General features: G+C 36.3%; 1 protein-coding gene across 1 annotated transcript in view; it reads right to left on the bottom strand.

The window, feature by feature from the left end:
- The window catches only part of LOC108969543 (nuclear cap-binding protein subunit 1), a 37,698-nt gene extending 14,785 nt beyond the window's left edge, over window positions 1–22,913 (bottom strand). Inside the window, exons 1-3 of the mRNA XM_018934328.1 lie at window positions 22,871–22,913; window positions 21,454–22,792; window positions 21,285–21,388 (exon numbers count right to left, since the gene is read on the bottom strand). Coding sequence (XP_018789873.1) covers window positions 21,285–21,388; window positions 21,454–22,792; window positions 22,871–22,913 — 1,486 coding nt within the window. The remainder of the gene's footprint in view (window positions 1–21,284; window positions 21,389–21,453; window positions 22,793–22,870) is intronic.
- Window positions 22,914–24,325: the final 1,412 nt, after the last annotated feature.

Genomic DNA, 24,325 nt, shown 5'->3' with positions numbered 1-24,325 from the left:
CGGACGGACGGACAGACAGACATCCGGATTTCAACTCTACTCGTCACCCTGATCACTTTGGTATATATAACCCTATATCTGACTCTTTTAGTTTTAGGATTTACAAACAACCTTTATGTGAACAAAACTATAATACTCTCTTTAGCAACTTTGTTGCGAGAGTATAAAAAGATGAAGTTTGATGACACTTTAAGCGATTTTTTTTTGGCGGATTGTGTTGATACTAATTTGAAAATTTTAACCGTAATCCGGGCTTTAAACGTTTAAAGCAATTGCTAAAGCATGAAGACATTGCAATACGTTTTATATTTCGGGATTTGGCAACCCTAGTGTTGCAATTTGGCAACTCACAACTTTATCGTAAAGCTTGACAGTTTAGATATTATACGTACTCAGAAACGTTTTAACATACGAGCGGTATTTGTGTTGTTTACAAGTACTTAAAATATTCATATCGCCCAAAGAATTTATTTCAATCGCAAACATTTTACCACGATTTTTTTTTACCAATCTAGAACAACTACATCTACAACTTTCGACGCGAATTAACTCAGAAACATCGCTTCGTTGCATTTAATTAAATTTTTGGCGCCGAAGCTCCATCAAAAACGAGTGTATATCGGTGGTATGGTGAATTCAATCGAGGTCGTAGATCACTCCAAGACGAATTTCGTACAGGTCGTCCAAAATTAGTTGTTCTTCCTGTAACTATTGATGCTGTGCGCAAACTGATATTGCATGATCGTCATGTAGCGTGTTATTGATAAAAATGCAGGCCATGGTGGCACCAGCACGCATTTAATATTGTACTATAAAACCCACACACGGAGGTGAATAGCAGTCGACTGTATGGATGTTTCCAGATAAGCCGAATCCAACAAAAGTTGCAACAGTTCCAAGCAAATGGTTCACTTTTTTGGGGGAAAAAATGACCACTCGCAACCATTTCACTCGAATAACGCAGAATAGTAAATTCTGTGTAGTCATCTAATACAATATCATCGATCTGGTTACAATTTGATGGCTTTTCGATCCAAAGACAGCCAGGTAGCTTGTTGAATTTTTCTATGCTGGAATCTGTACTACAGAAAACCATATTGCGGACATTTCAGTTGCATGCCCTTAAATCGTTAGCCTTAATGCGTTTGCCATGGTTGTCATCAAAAGGGGATTTGACCACATTTTAAGCATTAATCACTACCCGTATTCACCTGATATGGCACCATGAAAGAAAGGTGGTTTGCAAGCGAGCTAAAACACTCGTTGTACATGCTTTTGGACCGTTCAAAATGCTGTATTGAAGCAGAAGAAGACGATTTTGAATAAAATAAATTGATTTTGCCGAAAAAAACATTTATTCCGTTTCTTTTTAAGTCCTGTTTACTTTGGAAAACACCTTGTAGAAGTACCAAAGAAATCAAGAAAGCATTCGAACACAGAGAGTACTGTTCAGCTATTTTTTTGAGCTCCATGCTCAGGCGTTCGATAAGGTCTGGCTGAAAGCCTTTTATGGAAAATCAAAAACGTTTTTCCTTACGAATTGCATATAACTTTGGAGTCATATTTAAGAAACACAAAATTTATAGTTAAAATAGCAGACTTCATATCAGAAGAACGAGCAATAAGGGCTGGTGTCCCTCAAGGTAGCGTGCTAGGCCCAACTCTGTACATAATATTAGGTTGTCAAAAAAGTATTGCGGTATTTTCGCTAGTTGGCGCTGAGAGCGCGTAGTTCTAGTTTTATTCGTCGCATCGGGTMATGCTATACGTTTTTGGAAAGCTCATTTCACGCGCTAACACGTGTTTGATTGATTGTCGTTTCTTTTAAGTCGTTCGTGAGTTATAGCGTCGCAAACATGGAGCAAAGTAAAGAGAAAATACGGCATATTTTACAGTACTACTACGATAAAGGCAAAAATGCAGCTCAAGCCGCCAAAAAAATTTTTGCAGTTTATGGACCCGATACAGTTTCCATTTCCACCGCACAACGATGGTTTCAACGTTTTCATTCTGGTGTAGAGATCGTCGAAGATGTGCCACGCTCCGGAAGGCCTGTGGTCGAAAATTGCCATAAAATCGCTGAATTGGTCGTGAGACCGGCATAGTAGTAGCCGTAGCATCGGTCAAGAGCTGGGATTGAGTCATCAAAAAAATTTTATGAACAATTGAAAATTCAATAAAAATACCGCAAGACTTTTTTGACAAACAATATATACAGACATTTCAATAGCTATTAACGTATTCATATCCACTTTCGCTCTAGTAAGCCGTAACAAATGCCCCATCAGAGTTTCAAGAGTATTAGAGCAGCACTTAACTTTTGTCGAAGAATGGTTAGCCAACTGGCGTATAAATATTAATGAGCAAAAATACAAACATGTTACATTCTCGCTAAGACCAGAAACGTGTCGGACAGTTAAAATAAACCATGTCCAAGTACCCCAAGTGAATAAAGTAACTTATCTTGGGATTGACCTGAAACGAAGGCTCACTTGGCGAAAACATATAACAAGTAAAATAACTTGATGAAGTTAAGAGCAGCAATTTTAAATTGGCTTTCAAACAAAAATTTCAAACTTAGCCTAGACAACAAATTCCTGTCATACAATGCAATCATGGAACCGATTTGGATGTATGGCATTCAACGGTGGGTTACGACCTGTGCAACCAACATTGATATAATACAAAGGTTTCAATCTAAAATGCTTAGAACAATCACGAGTTTGCCGTGGCACGGGCGTAATGAAAACATTCTTAAACTTCGCGAACATTGTCAAATTCCTGCAATCAAACACGTTTAAAAAGAAGTTATTTACCAGCCTACTACAGAGCAACGTTCTGCCAAAAAAAAAGCTCAACCACATTCTTGAGGTTCTCTAGTTTTAAATAGATTTAAGTTTTAAATACTTATTGTTATGCTTTACTAGCAGGCAGATCCAATAAATAATGAAATATTGAAAAAAAGGTTTGTTAACAAAGGCTGATGTCTTGACCATTTTACCCGAGTTTATTAAAAAACATTTTTCAGGTAAGCTTCCGAGACAGATTGTGAAAATAACTCACTCATTTGCCAAAGAACTGAGTACAGAGACACTTGCAGATAAATTCTACGAAAAACGCAACAAGAACTAGACCTAGAACTCCAAAATTTCCTTCCTTGTATTATTAAAATTTGTTGTTTAAGAGCATTAAATTTGAACAAAATAACGTGGCTAAATACAAGACTCGCAAATTGGTTAATTGTACATACGTTTTTTTCTATCTTGCAATGTGTGGGAACTAAGATTCGTAATGTACGAAATTTAAATAAATTACCAAAAATAACATAATTGTATACAACGGTTTGTCCACGAACGTACAGACTTGTCTGTACATATCTGCATGTATCTTGAAAGAGGGAGTGAAATGAAATTTACATACTTTTAAAGCATAAATATAAATACAAGGTCAGCGCCATGCCACCCACAATCATTTTTGGGAATGGTAATAATACACTTAAACAAATGGGCAATATCATTACAAAAGTACTTACAAGCAAATTAACATAAATAAATAATAAAAAGCCGAAGGCAATGGTCTCATTAACTTAAATAGCGCCACCGTGTATTTTAATTTTAAAGAAGAGTTGTGGCTGACAATTCGGATCAAAAATTATATGAAAATGAAAAAAAAAAAATAGAAAAAATCAATTTGCCTCCTTAATAACAAGGCAAATTTTTGCCATATGAATTTGTGGACAAATTAGTTTGATCATCGAAGAAGTGGAGTGAACAGATGAAGAATGCATGTGAAATTCGGCAAACAATGGTTTTTGTGAAAATTTCACAGGCTACACGAATCACTAATATTAAATGGAGAAAAACGAAACGAGTAACAAAGCGCATTAACGCATGATACAATGGTAATTAGAGTTTCAACCAAGCCAATTATGATTACAACTTTTCGGCAATCGAATAAATAGCTAAAATGTCTCTGAGATTGGAATGCATAATTACAAACTGGTCCCGCAATTAGTTGACAATTACTGTAAAAGATGTGTGCTTATTTCCATATTCAAGAAATAAGGGCGATATGGGATAAATATATATTTCTTTTAAGTATTACCAAAATGCAGGTTTTATTTAAAATTAATCTCTTGCTACAGTTCGGGTAATAAACTTTTCGAAATCCTTTGATACAATTTCTCAGATTATTTCAGAAAAGCCATAAATTAAGTTACAAAACTGTAATTTGGCATTGAAGTAAGATAAAAATCTTTGATTGGAAAATGTTTAAAAAATGGGCGTGACCAGGTTAATTAACATATTTTGGAAAAATTATTTAAAAATTGTCGAAATCTGACCACAACCACGTCTACCTCTTAAATAACACAATTTAAAATTTCATGATTCTCTCACTTTCCGTATACACTGTGACAAAAAAAACACCCGGAAATTGTAATTAAATTCCGCGGGAAATTATATTTCCCCAAAAAAATTTATTTTGCTAATTTGGTAGGACTGTCGCTTAATTACTGTGCCAACAGCTGCTTAAGTCGGTACACCTAACAAAGAATACTTTTATCTATTATTAGGTAATTTGAATCTATTATTTGGTAATTTGAATAATGTTGCCAAGGTCTTACGGTGATTCAGTTTTATCAAAAACACAAGCCTATAAGTGGTACAAAACTTTCGAAAACGGTCAAGAAGTCGTTGAAGACATGCCTTGTTCCGGAAGATTTCGACCTCTACAACTGAGGAAAATATTAAAAAAGTACAGGATATAGTGTTTGAAAATCGTCAGCAAGCGCTAGGGAGATGGCAAGAGATTTCAATATCTCTCGCGATTTCGTTCGAATGATTTTAGTGGATATTTTGGGTAGGAAACGCCTTCTATCTCAACTCGTCCAGGTAAAGCAAATCTACTTTTTTCAAAAAGAGTACCGTGCCGTCTCATTGTTCCAAAAATGCAATAAATATCATCGATCGTATTCAGCAAAGTTGGCTCCGTGTGATTTATTCTTGTTCGAAAATTGAAGCTCCGTGGAACCCGTTTTCAGTCGATCGAAGAGATTAAACAAAACTCACTGAATGCCATCCCAAAAGGTGCTTATGAAAAGTGTTTCGCGAAATGAAAAATCGTTGACGTAAGTGTATTACACCTGGTGATGATTATTATAATATTAATGAATAATTAACTATTTTGCGTTTTATTTACAGTTTCCGGCGCTGCTGAATTTGCAAGAAATCAAGAAAAGTAATTTTTCCGATGAAATAAATGTCTATAAATATTTTTGATTCAAAAGAATGCATGGTTGCATCAACAAGACAACGCTCTCATTCATATCGCAAGGATCGTATAACGTTAGATTAACTACCCAAATATGAAGTTTTGCGTGATACAACGTAAAGTTTGTAAGAGCTGGTCCACTAAATTTATTAGAGGCTTAGCAGATTATTTTAAGTCTAAAATATTTCAAACTTTATCTTAAATAATACACGTAGCACTTAAGGCTTATTTGCCTTAAAAGTATATCTTTAGTTTAAATATTTATTATTTGCTTTAATTATTTTTTGGCATTTAAATATAAAGATGTATTGACTTTATGCCTTAAAACGAGATTCTATTTATTAAAACAAAAAAAGAAAAAGACCTCTCTTTCAAACAACAAGATCGCAAACGACTTAAGTCATCTAAGCCTCACACACCACTCATAATTTCTTTTAATTGGAACATTGACTGCAGTTTTCCAAAGGTTATGTTCTAGCGTATGCCCTGCATTCCAAGTTTCTGAACGAGAGATGCGGTGTTTCATACCTTCTTACAGGGTTTGTCCGCAAAGTAATAGGACTGAGTCGATTAAAAAAAATGTATTGAACCAATCGTTACAATTCTTTAAAAACTTTTAAAATGGGCTCCTTCTGCGTCGATGCAGCGGTGCCAGCGCGATTTCCAAGCATTGAAGGCGTCACGGAAGGCATTTTCCGGAATAGCCTTGAGAGCCGAGGTGCATGCTGTTTGGATCTCCTCTGTCGTCTCAAAATGCTTGCCTTTCATCGGCTTTTTCAGGCAAGGAAACAAAAAAAGTCTGCGGCCTTGGTTACGTAGCTGTTCACAAGAAACGCGGTGTGAGCCGTCATGCAATGCGATGTCTTGTCGGACCCGATTGACCCTTCATTTGAGTCTCTTGAAAACTCCCACGAAAACTTGGTAAAAAAGACAATGAGCATCGTTTTCACTTTGGATTTGATCATTCTTCCCTGTTTTGAGCCAGGAGATGCTGCGTGTACCACTCGGAAGATTGCCCCTTTGTCTCGGGATCATACTCAAAGATGTGATTACGTTATTCAAAAATTGGGGATCACTTTTATACATGCTAAAATTTTTTCACACAGAATTTAATCGCGTATCGCTGCTTTATCGAACGCTGCATTTTCGGCTGGCACCACTCACAGAAACAAACAAGGCCTGTACATTCTCCCTTTTCTAAAATCGAAGGCTTTGTCTTCTTACAGTAATTTTTGGTAGTACCCTGTGTTTCCTCTAAGCCGCATTAAGTGCGCTAACGAAACGACAATTAGTTACTTTGGACAAACGCCTAGTGATGTAATAGAAGAGATTTTTATATGTAGCTTTGGCAGGAAACATCTGTGATTTCCATTGAACAAACGCACCAAAGCGCCAAAGTTAATAAATTTTTCTTTTAGAGCGCGTACTTGCAACAAACAACGTAACTCAAATTAACAGTAGTAGTACTGATACACACGCAGCTTAAATCGCTTACAGAGTCTTGCAAATATTACAAGCTATTTTCATTTTCTTTACATTTACAGTTGTAGTTTGCTTGCAGGTTTCGTGTCTCACTTGACTGCAATCAAGCTAACACGTTGCAACGTTTAGTGCGCGGGTGGTAGGCCATTCAAGCGGATGCTTACGCTAAGTTTTTGGCTGGCAAATTTATTTTTATATATGCCATAAGGCAAGGAAAATAAATAAAGTTTTATGATATGAAACACGAGCCGTGGCGGAGGGTCAGTTTAGTTTGATCATTCGAACAGTGAGCGACGGTTTGCTTTAAAGCTTGAGTTCGTGACATAATAACAGTCCGCAAGGACGGAAATAAGAAAAGCTAAGCATCTAAACAGACAATTTTTGAGCAACTTGTTGCGCAATATTAGACCATGCATTATCAATTTGTCTGTATGTTGCATATTCTCGCGGTTGTGTTGCTGGTGGAAGTAAGTGAAATTTGTATTTGTGACACAGGCTATCAATAAACTGTTCAAAAGAAATAATGTTTTATCCGAATACAAATGACGTTAGAAATGAAACTTCATTAATGTTGCCAAGATGGCAGTTACTTAGTTTAAAGGACATAATATGAATGTTGTGTTACGGAATAATGTAATAAAGTGAATTAGTGTATTTTCGAATATTGAAATACGATATTCTTAAAAAAAAATTCTGAGTTTTATACCGAGTATAGTCTCAAATTAGGAGACATCTTCAATTCGTTATTTCTATGTTTGAAGTCTTGTCAAAAGATCTCCTTATATAAACACCAAAAAGGTTATACAATAGATTTCCCTTTCGGCTATAATCGCGTAAGCTGTGTCTACGCCCATAAAGAAGAAGTTTATTCTACATTTAAGGACTTGTGGAACCGAAGGCAATTAATTCATGTTTTAATTTTTCAAACTACTCAAATCAGTAATATCGTTCTTGAAAATAAACTAAAAATATTCTGTAGAAACTTACTTGGAAAATACTTAAATAAAGATTTGTGGTACGGAAGGCAGTGAGTTTATTTTTCATTATACCCAAGTCAGTCATATTGTTCTTGAAAACAAACTAAAAATATTCTTTAAAAAATTGCCATTAAATACTGTTTCAGTAACTTATACGGAATGGAATGAATGGATTTTCATATTTGTTAAAGCAGTAAACCAACCTCGCTTCTTAATTATACAATCCGACTTAAATAGAAAACATTTCAGATAATTAAATTTTTCAAATATTACTTTGTTAAGTTTTTTGTTGAAATGGCAAAGTATGGTAATTACGTTAATCGATTTAAAAAAGTTTTCTTCGATAAGGAATTTGTAAAATAATAAAAAAAAAAATATTTTTGTTGTTGCTAGAAATTAAAAATTCTATATACAACTGATTTAAGTGGTGATTTATGTTTCCATTATAATTCAAATTCATATTCCAACTATAGTGTATAAAAATAGTACTATATAATCACTTTTAAAATTTTCAGTTTAACGCCGTCGTTGTAGCACGCGACGTAGTGCTCACCCCTAAATATGGTCTACAGCTGAATGGGAAAAATATTTTTTATGAGGAAGAAGATAATGGAAGTGGAGCGCAAAATCAATCGCTCCTGCGGCCATGGGAACGTACACTCAAACACGTGACATACGTTACACTCTTCGCGAACGACAAATCTGACGTTGCTACCGGGAATTTCAGGTAATTAAAAGGCTTTGCGACTTGTTAAAAATGAGTTGAAGCCAGTCAATACTTCCCTTGGGCCCCATATACTCGTGGTCACGCAAACCTGACCACTCAAAATTTTCAAGTATTGTGCATATTTGACGACATTTTATAGCGGTGTTTTTTGCGGTATAGAAATTTTTTATTTAGAAATAAGTTAATGACATGTTATTAATCAAAAATATTAAAAATTAAAAACAAAACATATTCAGCTATAGATAAATCAATTGAAAGACAGTGATCTTTACAAAATGAGCTCGAAATGTAAGAGACTGACATGAGATGAAAAAATTATATATATTTATGTTTTTTTTTTAATTTCATTTCATTGACACTATGTATATATGAAATTAATATTTTATTTTATTTTTTTTTAATTGAAAGACGAAGGTTGGTAAGTGCATCACTTTAAAAACAATAAAATCGGCCGATTTTGTATAAGCACAGAAAAGCTAATTTGTGTTTTATACATTAAACGTAATAAATTAAAAACTATATTTATAATAAGATAATATAATTTAGTTTTCTTATGCTTACGAAAAACATAAAAAAGAACAAAATTGAAGAAAATACCAAACGAACGAAAAAGTCCGAAAAAAATGTAAGAAAGTATAGTGGTAAGGTTTGCTACGAGTGTATATCTAATAGAACCTGACTGACTTTACGGTCAGTTTGTGAACTACTAGTACTTAGAAAAATAAGTTATAGGAAACACTTATTATTATTAACCTTTTGAAGCAGTTTTTCTAACGAAGCATCCTAAAGTTCCCAAATGGGCTATTAAAAAAACTGCCAAGAAATTAAATATGAATTATACCTTTATGAAGAGGTGGTCTGGCCATTATGGAAAAGTTGGAAACGTAGGTGACAAGCCGGGAAGTGGGAGGAACCACATGATATCTAATTGCGAGGAAAAAACTAACAGACCGTACCCTTTTTTGAGAAGAAAGCACTGCTCAGACTAAAAGAGATTAGATATATATATGTACATATCTAAATAAAATTCGTGATATACTCCAGAGATCTGGCATCAATCGGATTAACTCGTGAACATTTTCGTGCGATCATTTTTCACAACTGTGGACGTGGATTATCACGACAAGAGTGTATCGATGAACTAAAATCTTTGTATGGCTGTGAAGCAGCCGTTGTGCCAGAAAACATCGATGCCGTACGTGAACTGATAATGCAAGACCGTCATGTAAGATACCTTCAGATAGAGGCATGCCTATGCATTTCTCCCACCAGCATACATTCGATATTGCATGAACACCTGGCCGTAAAAAAGGTTTGTTCTCGTTGGATMCCGCACAATTTGACAATCGCTCAAAAAATGCTCGTGTGGATTGGTGTAAAGAAATGCTGAAAAAATACGATCGCGGTGCTTCAAAAGACGTTTATAAGATGTATGCGTATGAGCCCGAATCAAAACTGCAATCGACCGTGTGGGTCTGCCAAGATGATCCGAATCCAACGAAAGTTGCTCGTGGAAGAAGCACTTCGAAGCAAATGGTCGCCTGTTTCTTCGGCAAAACTGGTCATGTGGCGACTGTTCCGCTTGAACAACGTAGGACGGTCAATTCTGAGTGGTACACCACCATTTGTTTGCCTGCAGTCTTCGGAGAAATTCGTAAAACGAATAAGAGAAGACGAAGCATTGTCACCATGACAATGCGAGCTCTCACACATCGGCTCAAACCAGCGCCTTTTTGACCGGCCGAAACGTCGAATTGATGGGTCATCCGCCGTACAGCCCTGACTTGGCACCCAATGACTTCTTTTTATTCCCACACATAAGGAAAATAATGCGTGGTCAACGATTTTCGTCGCCAGAAGATGCTGTGGAAGCATTCAAAAACCATGTTTTGGAGGTGTCTCAATCGGAGTGGAAAAAGTGCTTCGAAAATTGGTTTCAGCGCATGCAAAAGTGTATAAATCTGGAGAATATTTTGAAAAACAATAAAACCATTTTCATTGATAACGATTACTATTTTCATTATTAGGCCAGAAATATATATAGCAGCCCTCGTATTAGTAGCGTAACTGCACACATTAAAAAATATTGCATTCATAGCAGGAAAACAACAACCATGATTGAAGAAATGTAATATTTAAAGTAGCATCAACTTTTGTATTGTTCAACCCCCGAGGCGTATTTATTTAAAAGAGTGTTAAAAACTCCCAAAGGAAGCAAGTTTATGGATGTTTCTTAGCTCACGGCTTTGGTGTTTTCAAGAGTTTCACAGAAAGCCTGAACACTGTTAAAAGGATAACACTTTATAAAATGGGTGTACTTAAGTTAGCTGAAATACTTCAAGAAAAAATAACTATGATTGGATACTGAACGAAGACTATGATTCGAAATATAATAGCAGACTCTGTACTCAATGGATACAAGAAAACCATATTTTTACTAATTTCCGTATTTACAGCTGATATTGAAACGTTTAGGTTGGTCAAAAAGTGTAACATTTCAATGAAATTAAGTGGACAAATATTCTGAATATTATAAAATAACAATAACCGTTTTGCAGTTAATATGAATGAAATTGGTCTAGACCTTTGAACTAAATGTCATATTCTTAATATAACGAATTTCGATTCACTGATTGATTTTTTCCAAATCAATATCAATTATTAAATTTATACTCTTCGGCTGAGTTTAGCAACAAAATCATGCCAGTGTGTGACCTATAATATAACTTAGTAAAATGACATATTTAATCTATTCACGATTTCGTTGCAACATTTTTTAATATAAGGTTTTGCGAACCACAATATTTTTCCCGGCTTTGGTTCAAGTTGCAAGTTGCAAGAACTTCCTTACATGGTTATTATTGCACGAGTTGGGTCCGCGGTGTTGGTTGAATTGCGTCAATGAAAACTAAGTGTGTCGGAATGTTGTGTTACGTTTTCTAAATTAGTATTAATTGCCTAGACGCTGTCGTGGCGTTGGCGTGTGGTGCGTGGCAAAAAAGCATTGATTCATACATAGGTATGTACTACTAAATGTTGAAACATCGATGCGAGCTTACTCGGTGGTGGTATGTAGGTGCATACTTGTATGTCCAACTTATTCAACAAATAGACAAATTAAATTAATATCTTAGCTTTTGATTGTAATTTTTTTATTGAATCATAAAGTATATAGGATAGGGTTTCCATACCAATACGGACTCATTTGGGGAAATTCTCCATGACTTTTTGACCTTTTTCCTTAAATCTGCTCCATTCAATTTGAAACACGTGATATTAAATCGTCTCATTTTAAAAAAAGTATGGTCCAATTATGCCCCAACCCAAAAATTTGCATCAAACCGTGATAAAATTGTTCAATATGAAGACACGTTGTTCTATCGTGTTATGCTCGTACTGACAAACTTGCGTGTTCTTTCCTCAACATGTTTTCAGATTCAGCTGTTATTTTATTCTTCTAGTGTTACCTTCTAACCAGGCACATTCTATCGTGTTATGCTGGCGTTGGCTTCTAACAACAACAAAGTGCAAAATTTTCAAAACTTTATGGCGACAGTAACACCGTGAATTTTCATACTCTTCCAACCTATTTCTACAGGGTACAATAGTTTTATTCACCTAACAGTTCCACGGATCATCTTGTTGAAACTTAGTATGCGGTTCCTGAGTACAAAAACAGTTACGAGTTCGTGAATGTGTGAAATCGGACCACTGCTACGTCCACAAATCGTCAATAACCGAAGACCTATAAAGTGTATGACACTAACTACTAAATTAAGATATAAAACTTTAATTTGGGTCAGGGGATCGAAAATTTTTGAAAAAAGGCGTAGCACTGTCCTCTAATAAACTTCTTGTACATATCTCATAAACCACTACAGCTATTACAGCTAAATTTGCTAAGCGCAGATATCATATAAGCTCCTACCGATAGTGTTAAAATGAAATCGGAAGATAACCCCACTCGCTCCCGGTATAACGGTACTGTTAAAAACTACTACAAGCGCGAAAAATTAATTATAGAATACGCCAGAAACATTAAAACTTGGCAATCAAAACTGTTGAAACCTCTAAGTACCGAATATGTGGACGCCTTTATCTATAGTTGACTTTTGAACGAAAATATCGGCCAATGTGTGAGATATACAATTAAAATTCAGACAGAAACCTTTCCTGACAATAGTATTTCTGTATATCGAAAATGGGTTGAATGGAAATATATCGGGCAATATTTGAGTTATCTCAATGAAAATTTTTGCTCATAACAGTATATCTTTGTGCCTAAAATAGATACAAAATTGGGCGAAAACTTAACCTAACCTCCAAGTAATTACTTTGCTCCATATTATTAGTTATTGTACATATGTGTGGTACCTTAACAGGTTCCCTGTTCCCGTACAAAAATTAATTTTTAACGGTACACGTGCAACACTTATTTTTGAAATTATATTGCTGTAGGCGTTTAAAGGTTATCGATGAATTTTTGAACTATCCCACACATCTTGACAGCGATATAACGGTAACAAAAAATTTGTATCAGCTATGATACACGAACGTGTCACTACGAAGTTGAATTGCTTACGCTCAATGTACCATCAGTGATACATTTAATAAACTTATTTCAAATCAACCAACAATTTGTTCATATATGATACATGGACGCTGTACACATTTTACAAGAAAACCTGTCTGTCAATAAAACCCAGGGAACATATTTTTAGCATATGGAGTATATGTATATATAAAATTGCTTAGGTACCGATCCTCTGGTTGACGTTTTACATCTTAAGATATTTCTCTTGTGTTGATTCATTTCAAGTTGCAAGAGTATAAGATATTCGGTTGCACCCGAACATACTTTCTTACTTGTTATTTATGTTTTCTGAAAGTTTCAAAGTTATTTAATCAAGTTTTGGCACAAAGTAAAATGAGACGGTTAATTTTATTAAAATCATCATCTGCAGAATTAAATAGAGGAGGTATTAGCTTCTATAAGAGTGTAATGTCGCCGGTGTACGCCGATGATATCGATATCATTGGCCTCAACAACTACGCCGTTAGTTTTGCTCTCTTCAGAATAGATAAAGAAGCGAAGCAATGGGTCTGGTGGTGAACGAGGGCAAGATGAAAAATCTCCTTTTATCAATCTTCTATAAGAGTGTATTGCTGCCGGCGTGCGCCGATGATATCGATATCATTGACCCCCACAACCACTGTGTTAGCCGTTCCCACGACAATCGGGCCTACGAAAACCGGAACGGACCCGGATTTTTATCCGCCCAAGGACAACGCGGCAGAATTCTGCCGTTAAGACAACAACAACAACCACGGCGTTAGTTCTGCTTTCTCCAGAGTAGATAAAGAAGCGAAGCAAATGGGTCTGGTCATGAACGAGGGCAAGGAGAAATATCTCCTGTTATCAAGCAAACAGTCGTCGCACTCGTGGCTAGGCTCCCACGTCACTGTTGACAGTCATAACTTCGAAGTCGTAGATAATTTTGTCTATGTTGGATCCGGTATTAACACCAACAACAATATCAGCCTCGAAATTAAACGCAGAATTAGGTACTCTTGCCAACAGTTGCAACTTTGGACAGAGTAGGCAATTGAGAAGTAAAGTCCTATCTCGAAGAACAAAAACCAAACTCTTTAAGTCACTCTTTATGGTGTAGAGGAATGGACGATGACAACATCTGATGAGTCGGCGTTACGAGTTTTCTAGAGAAAGTTTCTGGGAAAGATATATATATATATATATATATGTGACCTGGTCTACGAAAAGGGAGCTAACGTGCGAAAACTAGTTTTCTGGGAAACAGCTGTCAAAAATCTCATCTTCCATCCGAATCAACTAAAAAGTGAAAATTGATTTTTTGGATTTTTTGACACCTAAGCCCCCTTTCCGTAGACCAGGTCACACATATATATATATACATATATATACATATTGTATGGTCTTTTGCGCGTTAACCACGGCGAATATTGTATTCGATGGAACAATGAACTGTATGATATAATGTTCGCAAAGTTTTGAACTCAGACCGTCGACTAAGTATTTCGTTTAATGGTCCAGATCAGAGAGCTGCAACGATCACAATTTTTCCAATCATACCCGATCATTGACTCGGATTTTTTGTGACGGAAAACTTTGCTTCAACAAAAATGAATAATCTAAAGTGAGCGAGCTCAAAGCGAGCTCAGTTCCAATCAGTGTTGCTTGTTTCGTAATGATTTTGTTCGATCGAATGCCTTGTGTGAGCAGCAAAGAATTTTTGAGGATGTTGCTTGCATTCAGCTCGATCACAATCATCCCCTTTAGTCATACCGCGTGGTTCGATAGGGAATATATCATTGCTCATTTTAAAATTATTATTTTAATTAGTATATAAAATTTATGCCACAATTATTATATGTATAATAGTCCAAAAATATGAATTCTTATTTTTCCGAGAAATATTTTACATTTAAAAAAAAAGGATCTTTATCCTTTTTTATTTTCAATATAAAGGATTTAAGGAGTTTAAGAGCTGAAAACGTACGCTCCATACCTGCCCGGCGGCATTCCGCAAATGATAACATAAATTTTTCATCAGCTACCTACCTTACGCCTTTGCGCAAAAGATTATAATATATTATATTATGATAAAAATGCTAAGCGTTGAAAATGAAGAAATATATGCAGTAATGGTGTGGTTAATTTTATGCATCGCAACTTGTTTCTGTTAAAACACAAATATGTACATACAAACTATGCACATACATACATATTCGCAGGGAAATTTTCGATCTGATTGGTTCCATCACAATCAATTCAAACGCACACTTGATCGATGTCTGAGTTTTCGTGCATCGTTGAACTCGATCGTCTTTTTCTGTGCAATCACTTCCAATCATCATGCCGGAACCAAAAAATCAGTTTGAATCAGTAAGCAGAGCAATCAAACCGATTGATCCGACTCCTTCATTTTAAGCACGAAACTCGATCGGAAAAATTTGTAACGAACCGCTGTGCTGAGTGGTGACTGGTTTGAGCGAGGCTGATCAAACCGAATCGAAAATACTCAATGCAGGTCTCTGGTCCAGATGTTAAATCTATGTTCATGACATTGTGATGGAGCACTTGAACATGCGTAAAGTGTAAGCGAAGATGGTACCAAATGTGCTCACTGACGTCCAGAAATTGTGGCGAGTGGAAGTGCGCTAAGTGCCGCCATCTATATGTCAACTGGTGCTTGAGAATCTGCTATCTTTATCGATTGCCCAGTGAGAATTTCATGACGATTATCTATCCCGTCGCAGAGTGAACAAGTGGATTCAACGTTTTCAAAGTGGTCGTGAGGACATAAATGACGATCAACATGTGGGCCAATCAAATTCCGCGATCACCGGAAATTTCATCAACTGTGCGTGAATTCATCAAAAATCCGCCGAAATCATAATTGAAATTCATGGAAATGGAATTGAACATCTCCAAAACATCGATTTATCGCATTTTGATCGAACATTTGGGCTTACGAAAGGTGTGTGTACGGTTTTTTCCGCACAAATTGACTAATGACCAAAAATTGCTCAAAAACCAACATTCTGATCGACACTTGTGACCGATTATGTTACCAAAAATCACATTTTATTAACCACTCCCCATATTCACCTGATATGGCACCGTGAGACTTCTTCCTTTTCGGAAAAATGGATTTGTCCATGAAAGGAAAGCGTTAAGCAGACGTAGAGGCAATTCAAAAGGCTTGCATCGGCATACTGGCGGCCATACCGGCCAACGAGCTCAAGCACTCTTTCGACATGCTTTTGGACCGTGTAAAAAGCTGTATTGAAGCAGAAGAATACTATTTTGAATAAAGTAAATTGATTTTACCGAAAAAAGCATTTATTCTGTTTTTACTTTGGAAACGCACCTTGTAAATATTTCGGACATGAAGAATTATTTAGAATAGACACTTAGCATCTATGATAAAAAATATAAAATGTTCGGTTACATACGAACTGATACCATCCTTACTTGGTTCTATAAAGTTTGTATTTCATTAAATTCATTTTGTGTTTAAAGTTCAACATTTGACATTTCCCATCTCACTTTTTTTCAGTCAGCAAAACGCTTACAACAATTTTCTGCATTCCCCTTACCTGCCGCAACAAGGTGTTTTTGATACACGGTTTGGAGATATTGTTACGCTTGCAAGTGGACATCTTGAGAAAATGGGCAACAACTCTTTCCGGTTTGTGGAAGGACAATGTGGTTATGACTGTGAGGGCGATCATGTGTGGGCTCTGTGGCAAGTTCAGAAGATACGACATCGTGATATCAATCGAAAATTTCGTTATGAAATGAAATTCAGTGTGAGTCCGTTGCGTGCCGAAAGTGTGGGTAATGTTAAAAGAAAAGCGGAATCTGACAGCAACAATAGCAAAAGTAGTACGTTGCAAACATATATACAACGAGATGATGACTATCCACATACATTTGGGAGAATATTCTACAACGATGATTCACGATTTCCAGATCGGCGGTTTGACGATGTCACAGGTAGAAATTTTAAGCTTGGATCCGTGAATCAGCACCGGCCGGCGACACCTATGCCCCAACCGACTTTTTTGCAAAGCATCTTCCAGCCACCTCCACACTTCCCTTCGCTAGAGAAATTAAATATTGGGGAGTATATAAAAGATTACCCAATTATGACTGCACCAATGATAAAAGTATTTCCGAATTTACTGAGTACGGTAAGCCGGAATTATTATCCCACACCCACCACATATAGACCCAATTACCAAACGAAATTTCCACGCCCAGAAATATATCCACCCACATTGGAGCATGAAACCGTACAATTTCCAACGAATTCTAACGAGTTAAATTTGGCTGGTAGCGCTGGTAAATTATCTACACCTGTGGTCACGCATCACTTTCACCATCACTTTTATATGACAAGCACTACAAGTACCGAAAATGAGCTTAGTAGTGCTGAAAAGCCTCTTAATAAGCCAACTAACTCACATAAAAGCATAATAAGTGAAACCACGACACCTACATCTTTCAATAACTATTACGATACTGGCTTGAAAAACAGCTTCCAACAGGGTCCCCAGACAGTAAACCCCATAAATTTTCCTAAAACGGATACAGAGGTGCGCAAGGAACATGTAGTGCAAGTCACACCAGTAGCGCCATTGAAGAGGCCATACATTTATCAGATGTATCAGATACCGATTGACTCAAAAGTTCCTCTACTCATTTATCCAGGACCTGTTGTGAATGATGAACTACCTTTACCACGTAATAAACCCTTTGTACAAAGCGAACCGATGGATGAAAATCCCATACGGTATTCTGAACCTGATCCACTTTACCTAAATCTAGCGCACAACCCGCCCCTTGACGGACAATCCTACGAACTGGGCGCATCTCAATTGGAATCGCCAAAACTGAATCAATACACAGAATATCCAGATATCGACATAAATCCTGCGAAAAGCAGAAAAGTAGTAAGCTCCTACTCGATAGCTGCGCAATTGCCCTCACCTGATAGTGATCAAGATGAAGATGAATCACAGGAGGTTGGTAAGCAAAAAATCGATTTAGAACAGAAACCAAGCCAAAAAGACCTGCAAATATCGTTCAAAAATAAGCAGGATTACCCAAACACTGAAACGCAAATGACCAGCAGCACGATGGCGAGCCTAACAGTAGCTGACAGTAGTACGCCCCCACCAACTACAACAAACACGACCACTCTTTCACCCACTACAAGAGAGTTGCTTGCAACAACAATTCCTTCCTTACTGACAATTGCTTTGCAGACCACGAATTCGATGCCTTCATCCACAACTGCAATACCATCCACGACATCCATCGATGATGCCACGCTCCCGCCCAAGCAAGGCACACAAAACTTTATTTCTACTTCTACATCAGAGACGCCTTCACTACGCGCGATCAGCCGCTATCGACTGAAACATGTGCGTCCCTTGACAACAAGCACCGAGCAGCCGGTGCTGAAGTGGAAACCTCGACGTAAACATTCATTCAAACATTCTTCGCCAACTAATGACGTGAAACCGAACTCAGAAATCAACAACCCGAAGGAAAACTCATCTAAAACAGATAAAAAACGTGTGTTGAAAGAGCAAAATCAGAGTCATGAAAATCAATTGTCCACTGGATCAGCGAACAATTCAACCCAAGCTGCCAATAACAACCGGCTCCCAACAAAAAAAAGCAGTAAGGTAATCGAAGTGCTTACTCAAAAATCAGTTAGCAAGTCGGTGAGTATCAAAGTCGGTAGCAATGGTGAGGAAATACCAGTTATCGTTGATGACAGTGATCATGGTGAAAATGAGGTGAAAATAGAATAAAAAGTGAATTTTATTTTTATTTTGTTGTGTGCTTTGAATACCAAAAAATTAGTCTTTTAATGAAATTGCTAAACTTTACACTATAATTTTTCCATACATAAAAAGTAGGAATAAAACTGTAATATGTTTTTGTCATATTTATTTAAAATAAATAAAAATACTAAGTGTTAATTTGAGAGATATATTATTGAAACTCTATGAGAATTTCTTTCTGATAATAGTTTTCCTTTCTTTCAAAAATGAATTGAATCGAATAAATACTTCTCTTATCCACCGTAGTTATATCTAGTGTAAAGATTTTCGACGTTCCAGTTGACATTAAATCGCATATAAGGTCAATAATCCCATTCCCTTTCCTTGCAACTACATTGGATTAAATAGGGTGAAAACTTGCGCTAGCCCCCATACAATCCTTATATAATGTCTTAATGAAATTCAGATATCATTTTTTACTGGTAATGTTATGCCGAAATTCCATAAATGAAAAAAAAATTCAATAGTTCTCATATACCTAATACATAAAAGAATTTCAAACTTCCGGTTGGCTTTGAATGAATGAAGATGAGGAATTCACCGCGACCTTTGAAACCGAACTCAGAAACCTTTGACTCGCTTAGACCTGTCTCTTATACACATCTAGATGTGTATAAGAGACAGACCTAATACATAAAAGAATTTCAAACTTCCGGTTGGCTTTGAATGAATGAAGATGAGGAATTCACCGCGACCTTTGAAACCGAACTCAGAAACCTTTGACTCGCTTAGACCCAGCACACTAATGAAGTCCCATAGACTACTGGGAGCTAGCGAGGCAATGCGATCCTTATCCGGAAACATTGCTCCAAGGGCCTTAGTTCTGCGTCTACAGACTGCTGTGCAGTCAAACAGCAGATGATCCAGGGTTTTAGGCTCCCTGACACAGAACCGGCAGTTAGCGCAAGAGGATAGGCCTATGCTGTGCAGATGCCTATTCAGCTTGCATTGTCCAGTATACCATGCGACTAGTAGCCTGAGTTTGTTCCTGGGGAGGTTTATTACAATTTTGAACCTTCCCAAGTTGTATCCTCCCATTAGCAGCTTGGCATGTCTCATACCATGACTTTGTAGCCAATGCTCCTCCCTGCCCACTTTTCCTCCTTGCGGAGCAGCTCCTTCATAGTATGGGGACCCACCCCCGTAAAGGGTTCGGGTTCTACCATCTTGGTGGAGGCTGCGGAGCGCACGAGCTCGTCCGCCAGTTCATTACCGGCTATACCTTTCAAGTGTATCTGGTTTCGTTCCGCAAGGCTGTTCATCCTGTCCCTGCACTCCTACACTAGTAGCGATCTGATCTCGTAAGAGGAGATCGCTTTTAGCGCCACTTGACTATCGCTGAGAATGATTATTCGCTCATTGCGATAGTTGCGATGAAGGTTTATTTCTGTACACCGGCTTATGGAAAGAACTTCTGCCTGGAAAATGCTCGGGAACTCTCCCATAAGTATGGAGAGCTTAGTGCGTGGGCCCACAATCCCTGCGCCGATTCCCTACGACATTTTCAAGCCATCGCTGTACCACCTCACAGTGCTGTTCCTCAACATCAGCTAGAGGTTGAAGTCGTTCCATTCATTTAAATTCTATTATTTTTAATAAAATTTAATGAGCTTTAAGATGAATAAAAGAAAAAAAGAAAATTCCATACACTGAAAAAAAAAATTATTTGAGTTTCTTAATGTAGCAAAATTCATCAGCAACATAATTATTCATCGCTACTTGTTTGCCATGAATTGAACTAAAGTCGGTAACATCACTGGAGATATTCATCAAATTATTCAATCAAAAAAAAAAAAAAAAAATTTTAACCGTGTAACTTCAAATCCGCGTAAAACGAAACTGTGTAAAAAAAGAGTGTGGTGTATATTATTATATATTATTATAAATATATTTTAATTTTTGCCTACCTAAAAGACGAAGCGGTATACATTTTTAGCTAAACTATACCATTGCTGAAAGAGGGTTAGGACAAGAAAAATGTATGCACAATGATTGCAGCGCGAAGGTCGTTTTGAAAAATTAAAAACTTCAAAAAAAATCAATGTTTTTTCTAACATTTAGAAAACAGCCCACATCTTACAATTGTAATATAAATCCTTATAAAACGAATAAATAAATTAAAATACTAAACATTCAAAGACTCGAACAATTTGTTACCTCGACATGTTTTCATTAGTTCGATTAGTTCATCCTAACTTATATGTTTGATCAAACTGCACACAGTGAGTCAAATGTTACTAAAAACGTATAAGTTGATTAGCCGGGAAAATCGTCGCACGTTATTTTTTTATTTATATTATTATATACATATATGCATATAGATAATTATCTATTTAATTTAATTTTTTTCGAAATCTGTTTCCAATGTCAGCAGTATGAGTAAAATTTTATAGAAATAGTAGTAACAAATGTACATCACTCACCTGCATCTTCGGAAGCATACTTATAGTTGGGTTGCGGTGGAACTGGTATAAGCTTAGCATATGTTTCAGGCATCATCTCTGTGATACGTTGATGATAAGATAATCTACAATATTAAGATTTAATTTATAACATGGAAAAGTATAATTAATGTAAACAATAAAGCAATACCTTAAACATTTATGTAAAACCTCTTGTATGAATTTTGGGCGTGGATGTTCTGGATCTAACAGCAAACAACTATCCCACTCCTCCCAAGACCATGTGAATTTGAAATTACTTAAATGGTACGAAAACCAATTCACAAAACGGTCAAAACAAGACGTATTCATTGAATCAATACGCATGAACAAAATTTCAGTGGCCTGTGCTAGCACTTGTGGCAGTGTTGCTGGTTGCAATTTGCACAACTCGATAAGAATGGACCCATAAACAATTTCCAGATAACGAGGTGTAGGCATGTGGAATATTTCCGCAAATACAACCTCAACAATACAGTATTCGAGAGGTATTTTGTTCTTGTAGGGGAACGCCAGTAGTTGCGCTGCACAATCTTTTCGTTCTAATCTATGTGTCTCAATTATATGGTGGAGATGTTCTTCAATTAAGAAACGCTCGATTGAATGTGCACCTGGTAAATTGGGGCCATCAGGACAATCAGTGTAATCGAACATGCGATAAACAACCCACGGCATGGGATATTCATATGACTCATGATGTGGTGGTGGCACTATAGGGGGTAAGTTATGTTGTAGTGCTTCACATAAAATAGAGTCAAAGGCTAGATATGGACGTGGAATGTGTTTTTCAGCCCAATTATCTTGCCGTAATTTACGAATTTGCGCCCATAGACAATCTAAATATTCTTCCTGTGGATGTGGTGCATCCACGGACCACACACGTAAAGCGTTGTGGTGCTTCTTAGAGCGTTTATTCAAATATACTTCAATGCGTAGCAGCAGAGATTCTAGTGACGACTCCTTTTTCTCATATAAATCACGGCCAACCCATGGTAGTGTGGAAAGTACCGCAAAAACGAACCAGTCCCGACGAACTTGTGGTACTGTGTCCTCGTTGGAAACATCAATCATTGTGTCCAGAAGTTGCAAGAGACTAGTGGCTGATATTACATGACAGTTCACTAAATCTGCCAGAAAACGTAACGAATAACGTGCGGCATCCCACCAGCACATTTTCAAGGCTTCTTTGAATGTTTTCACCATATGATCTACAAATTCTCCACCGAATTTATAATTTTTCGCATTCAATAAACCAACCAAAGTCGTATAGATAGTACATTTTTCTGGCATTTTAACTGCACAATCCGATAGAATTCGCAATATTTTTAAACGAAAAGTACCCAGATCTGCCTCTAACACAGAAACCAATCCTTCTAAGTTCGATTCCACTGATGATGTGCTGCGTTCACCAACGCGCAAAATAAGTGACTCCAATCTATCCTCAATTTCCTGATTTTCAGAAACGCGTCTACGCTTGCGATTGCGGTGATCTAAAAATTAAAAGCATGATTTTACTTAACAAATATGCAGGTATTTCTGACAGCATGCCGCTAATCATGTCAACTTACCATAGCCTTCTTCATCGCCATCGTGAGGACGTCTGCGATTCATTGCTGAATACTTTATTTATTTAATATGTTAATATAAAATTAGTTCACTAACTGAGTTATTATAAATTTTATACGAATTAATAATTATTTAGCATACGTGCTTTTTTTATCAGACGCTGTTAATAATTTTTTTGACAGTTCGCCGGTTAGGTATTGCCAATGAGTATGTACATTATGCCATTCACAATTATGGATATTCTAATAAGAGTGTGAATTGATTTAAGTGTTATAAAATGTATATTATTTAAACTTTATATAGTTTGAATCATCAACACAAAAACCCAATTTATTCTTAAAAGTACGTGGATGGTTATCGTCCCTACTAGAATCATGAAAAAATCTTGATAAAAAAAAGTAGTTAACGTTTTTTTGTTTAGTTTTTGGGGATGTTTCTTTACATACATACATTTTGTCATAACATTGTCAATAAAGTATAAAAAATTATAAATCTAGTAGAGATGGTAGCCAGGCGTTTTGGCAACATTTAATTTAAAAAATGAAGCAAATCGGTTGAATAGTTCGACCGGAATCATGTCCGCCAGTTTAAAAAAGTGTGTTTTGAGCCATCAAATATCTAAAATAAATACATATATTTCTATAATATATTAATATTCCGTTTACAAATTTGAAATTTCAAACTAAATTGTATATCAGATGATTGCTCCTGTGCGCATTACCCACCCAATTCAGTTTTAAGTGAATATATGGAATAAGATAAGTGCGTTTTATTTATCCATGATTTAGCTATTAACTTGTGATGGTCAAATAAAACACGGCTAATACAAAAACTGAAACTTTAACTCAATACTCATCCAAAAAATTTGTAATTTTGGTTTATTTACATTTTCATCTGTCAAAATGAGGTTTCTCGCTTTGCCAACTATTTTTAGGTTTAACCTTGCTAACGTAATGAAAAAAAGCGATGAACCAGAGAACGTAAAGTATACGCAGAGAACGTCTATCATAGAGAAGGTTCACGTTTCAAATATYGTAACTTTTCGAAGGGGTACTCGGCAGAGATGGTCCAGTTTCACCACAGACAAATTATAAGCGTRTTTCACCACGAAAATAGCAGAATTGAGCATTTTCAGTGTTAATTTATGTACATCCGTATATATTTGGTATCAAAGCATATACTTAGTATATATGTGCATAAGTATGTATGTATGTTTATTAAAATTTATGTAGATATGTATTTCATTATGATTCCATAAAATCATTAAAAATATAAAAGATAAAGTTTGTATAATTATCCACATGTTCTCATATACATACATACGTAGAATTATGTGTGCATGTAAACAAATATGACAGACCATACGCATAATGTTTGTAAATTTGTCTACATGCAACATATGCATGTAAATATGTACACTCAATGCTTCATAAGAAATCTCCGTTCACACGGTCACC

The sequence above is a fragment of the Bactrocera latifrons genome, unplaced genomic scaffold (assembly GCF_001853355.1).
Source record: "Bactrocera latifrons isolate USDA-ARS-PBARC rearing strain unplaced genomic scaffold, ASM185335v1 scaffold_256, whole genome shotgun sequence".
NCBI classification, from domain to species: domain Eukaryota; kingdom Metazoa; phylum Arthropoda; class Insecta; order Diptera; family Tephritidae; genus Bactrocera; species Bactrocera latifrons.
Note: the sequence above shows the minus strand (reverse complement) of the source record. Positions and strands in the feature narration are given on the sequence as shown.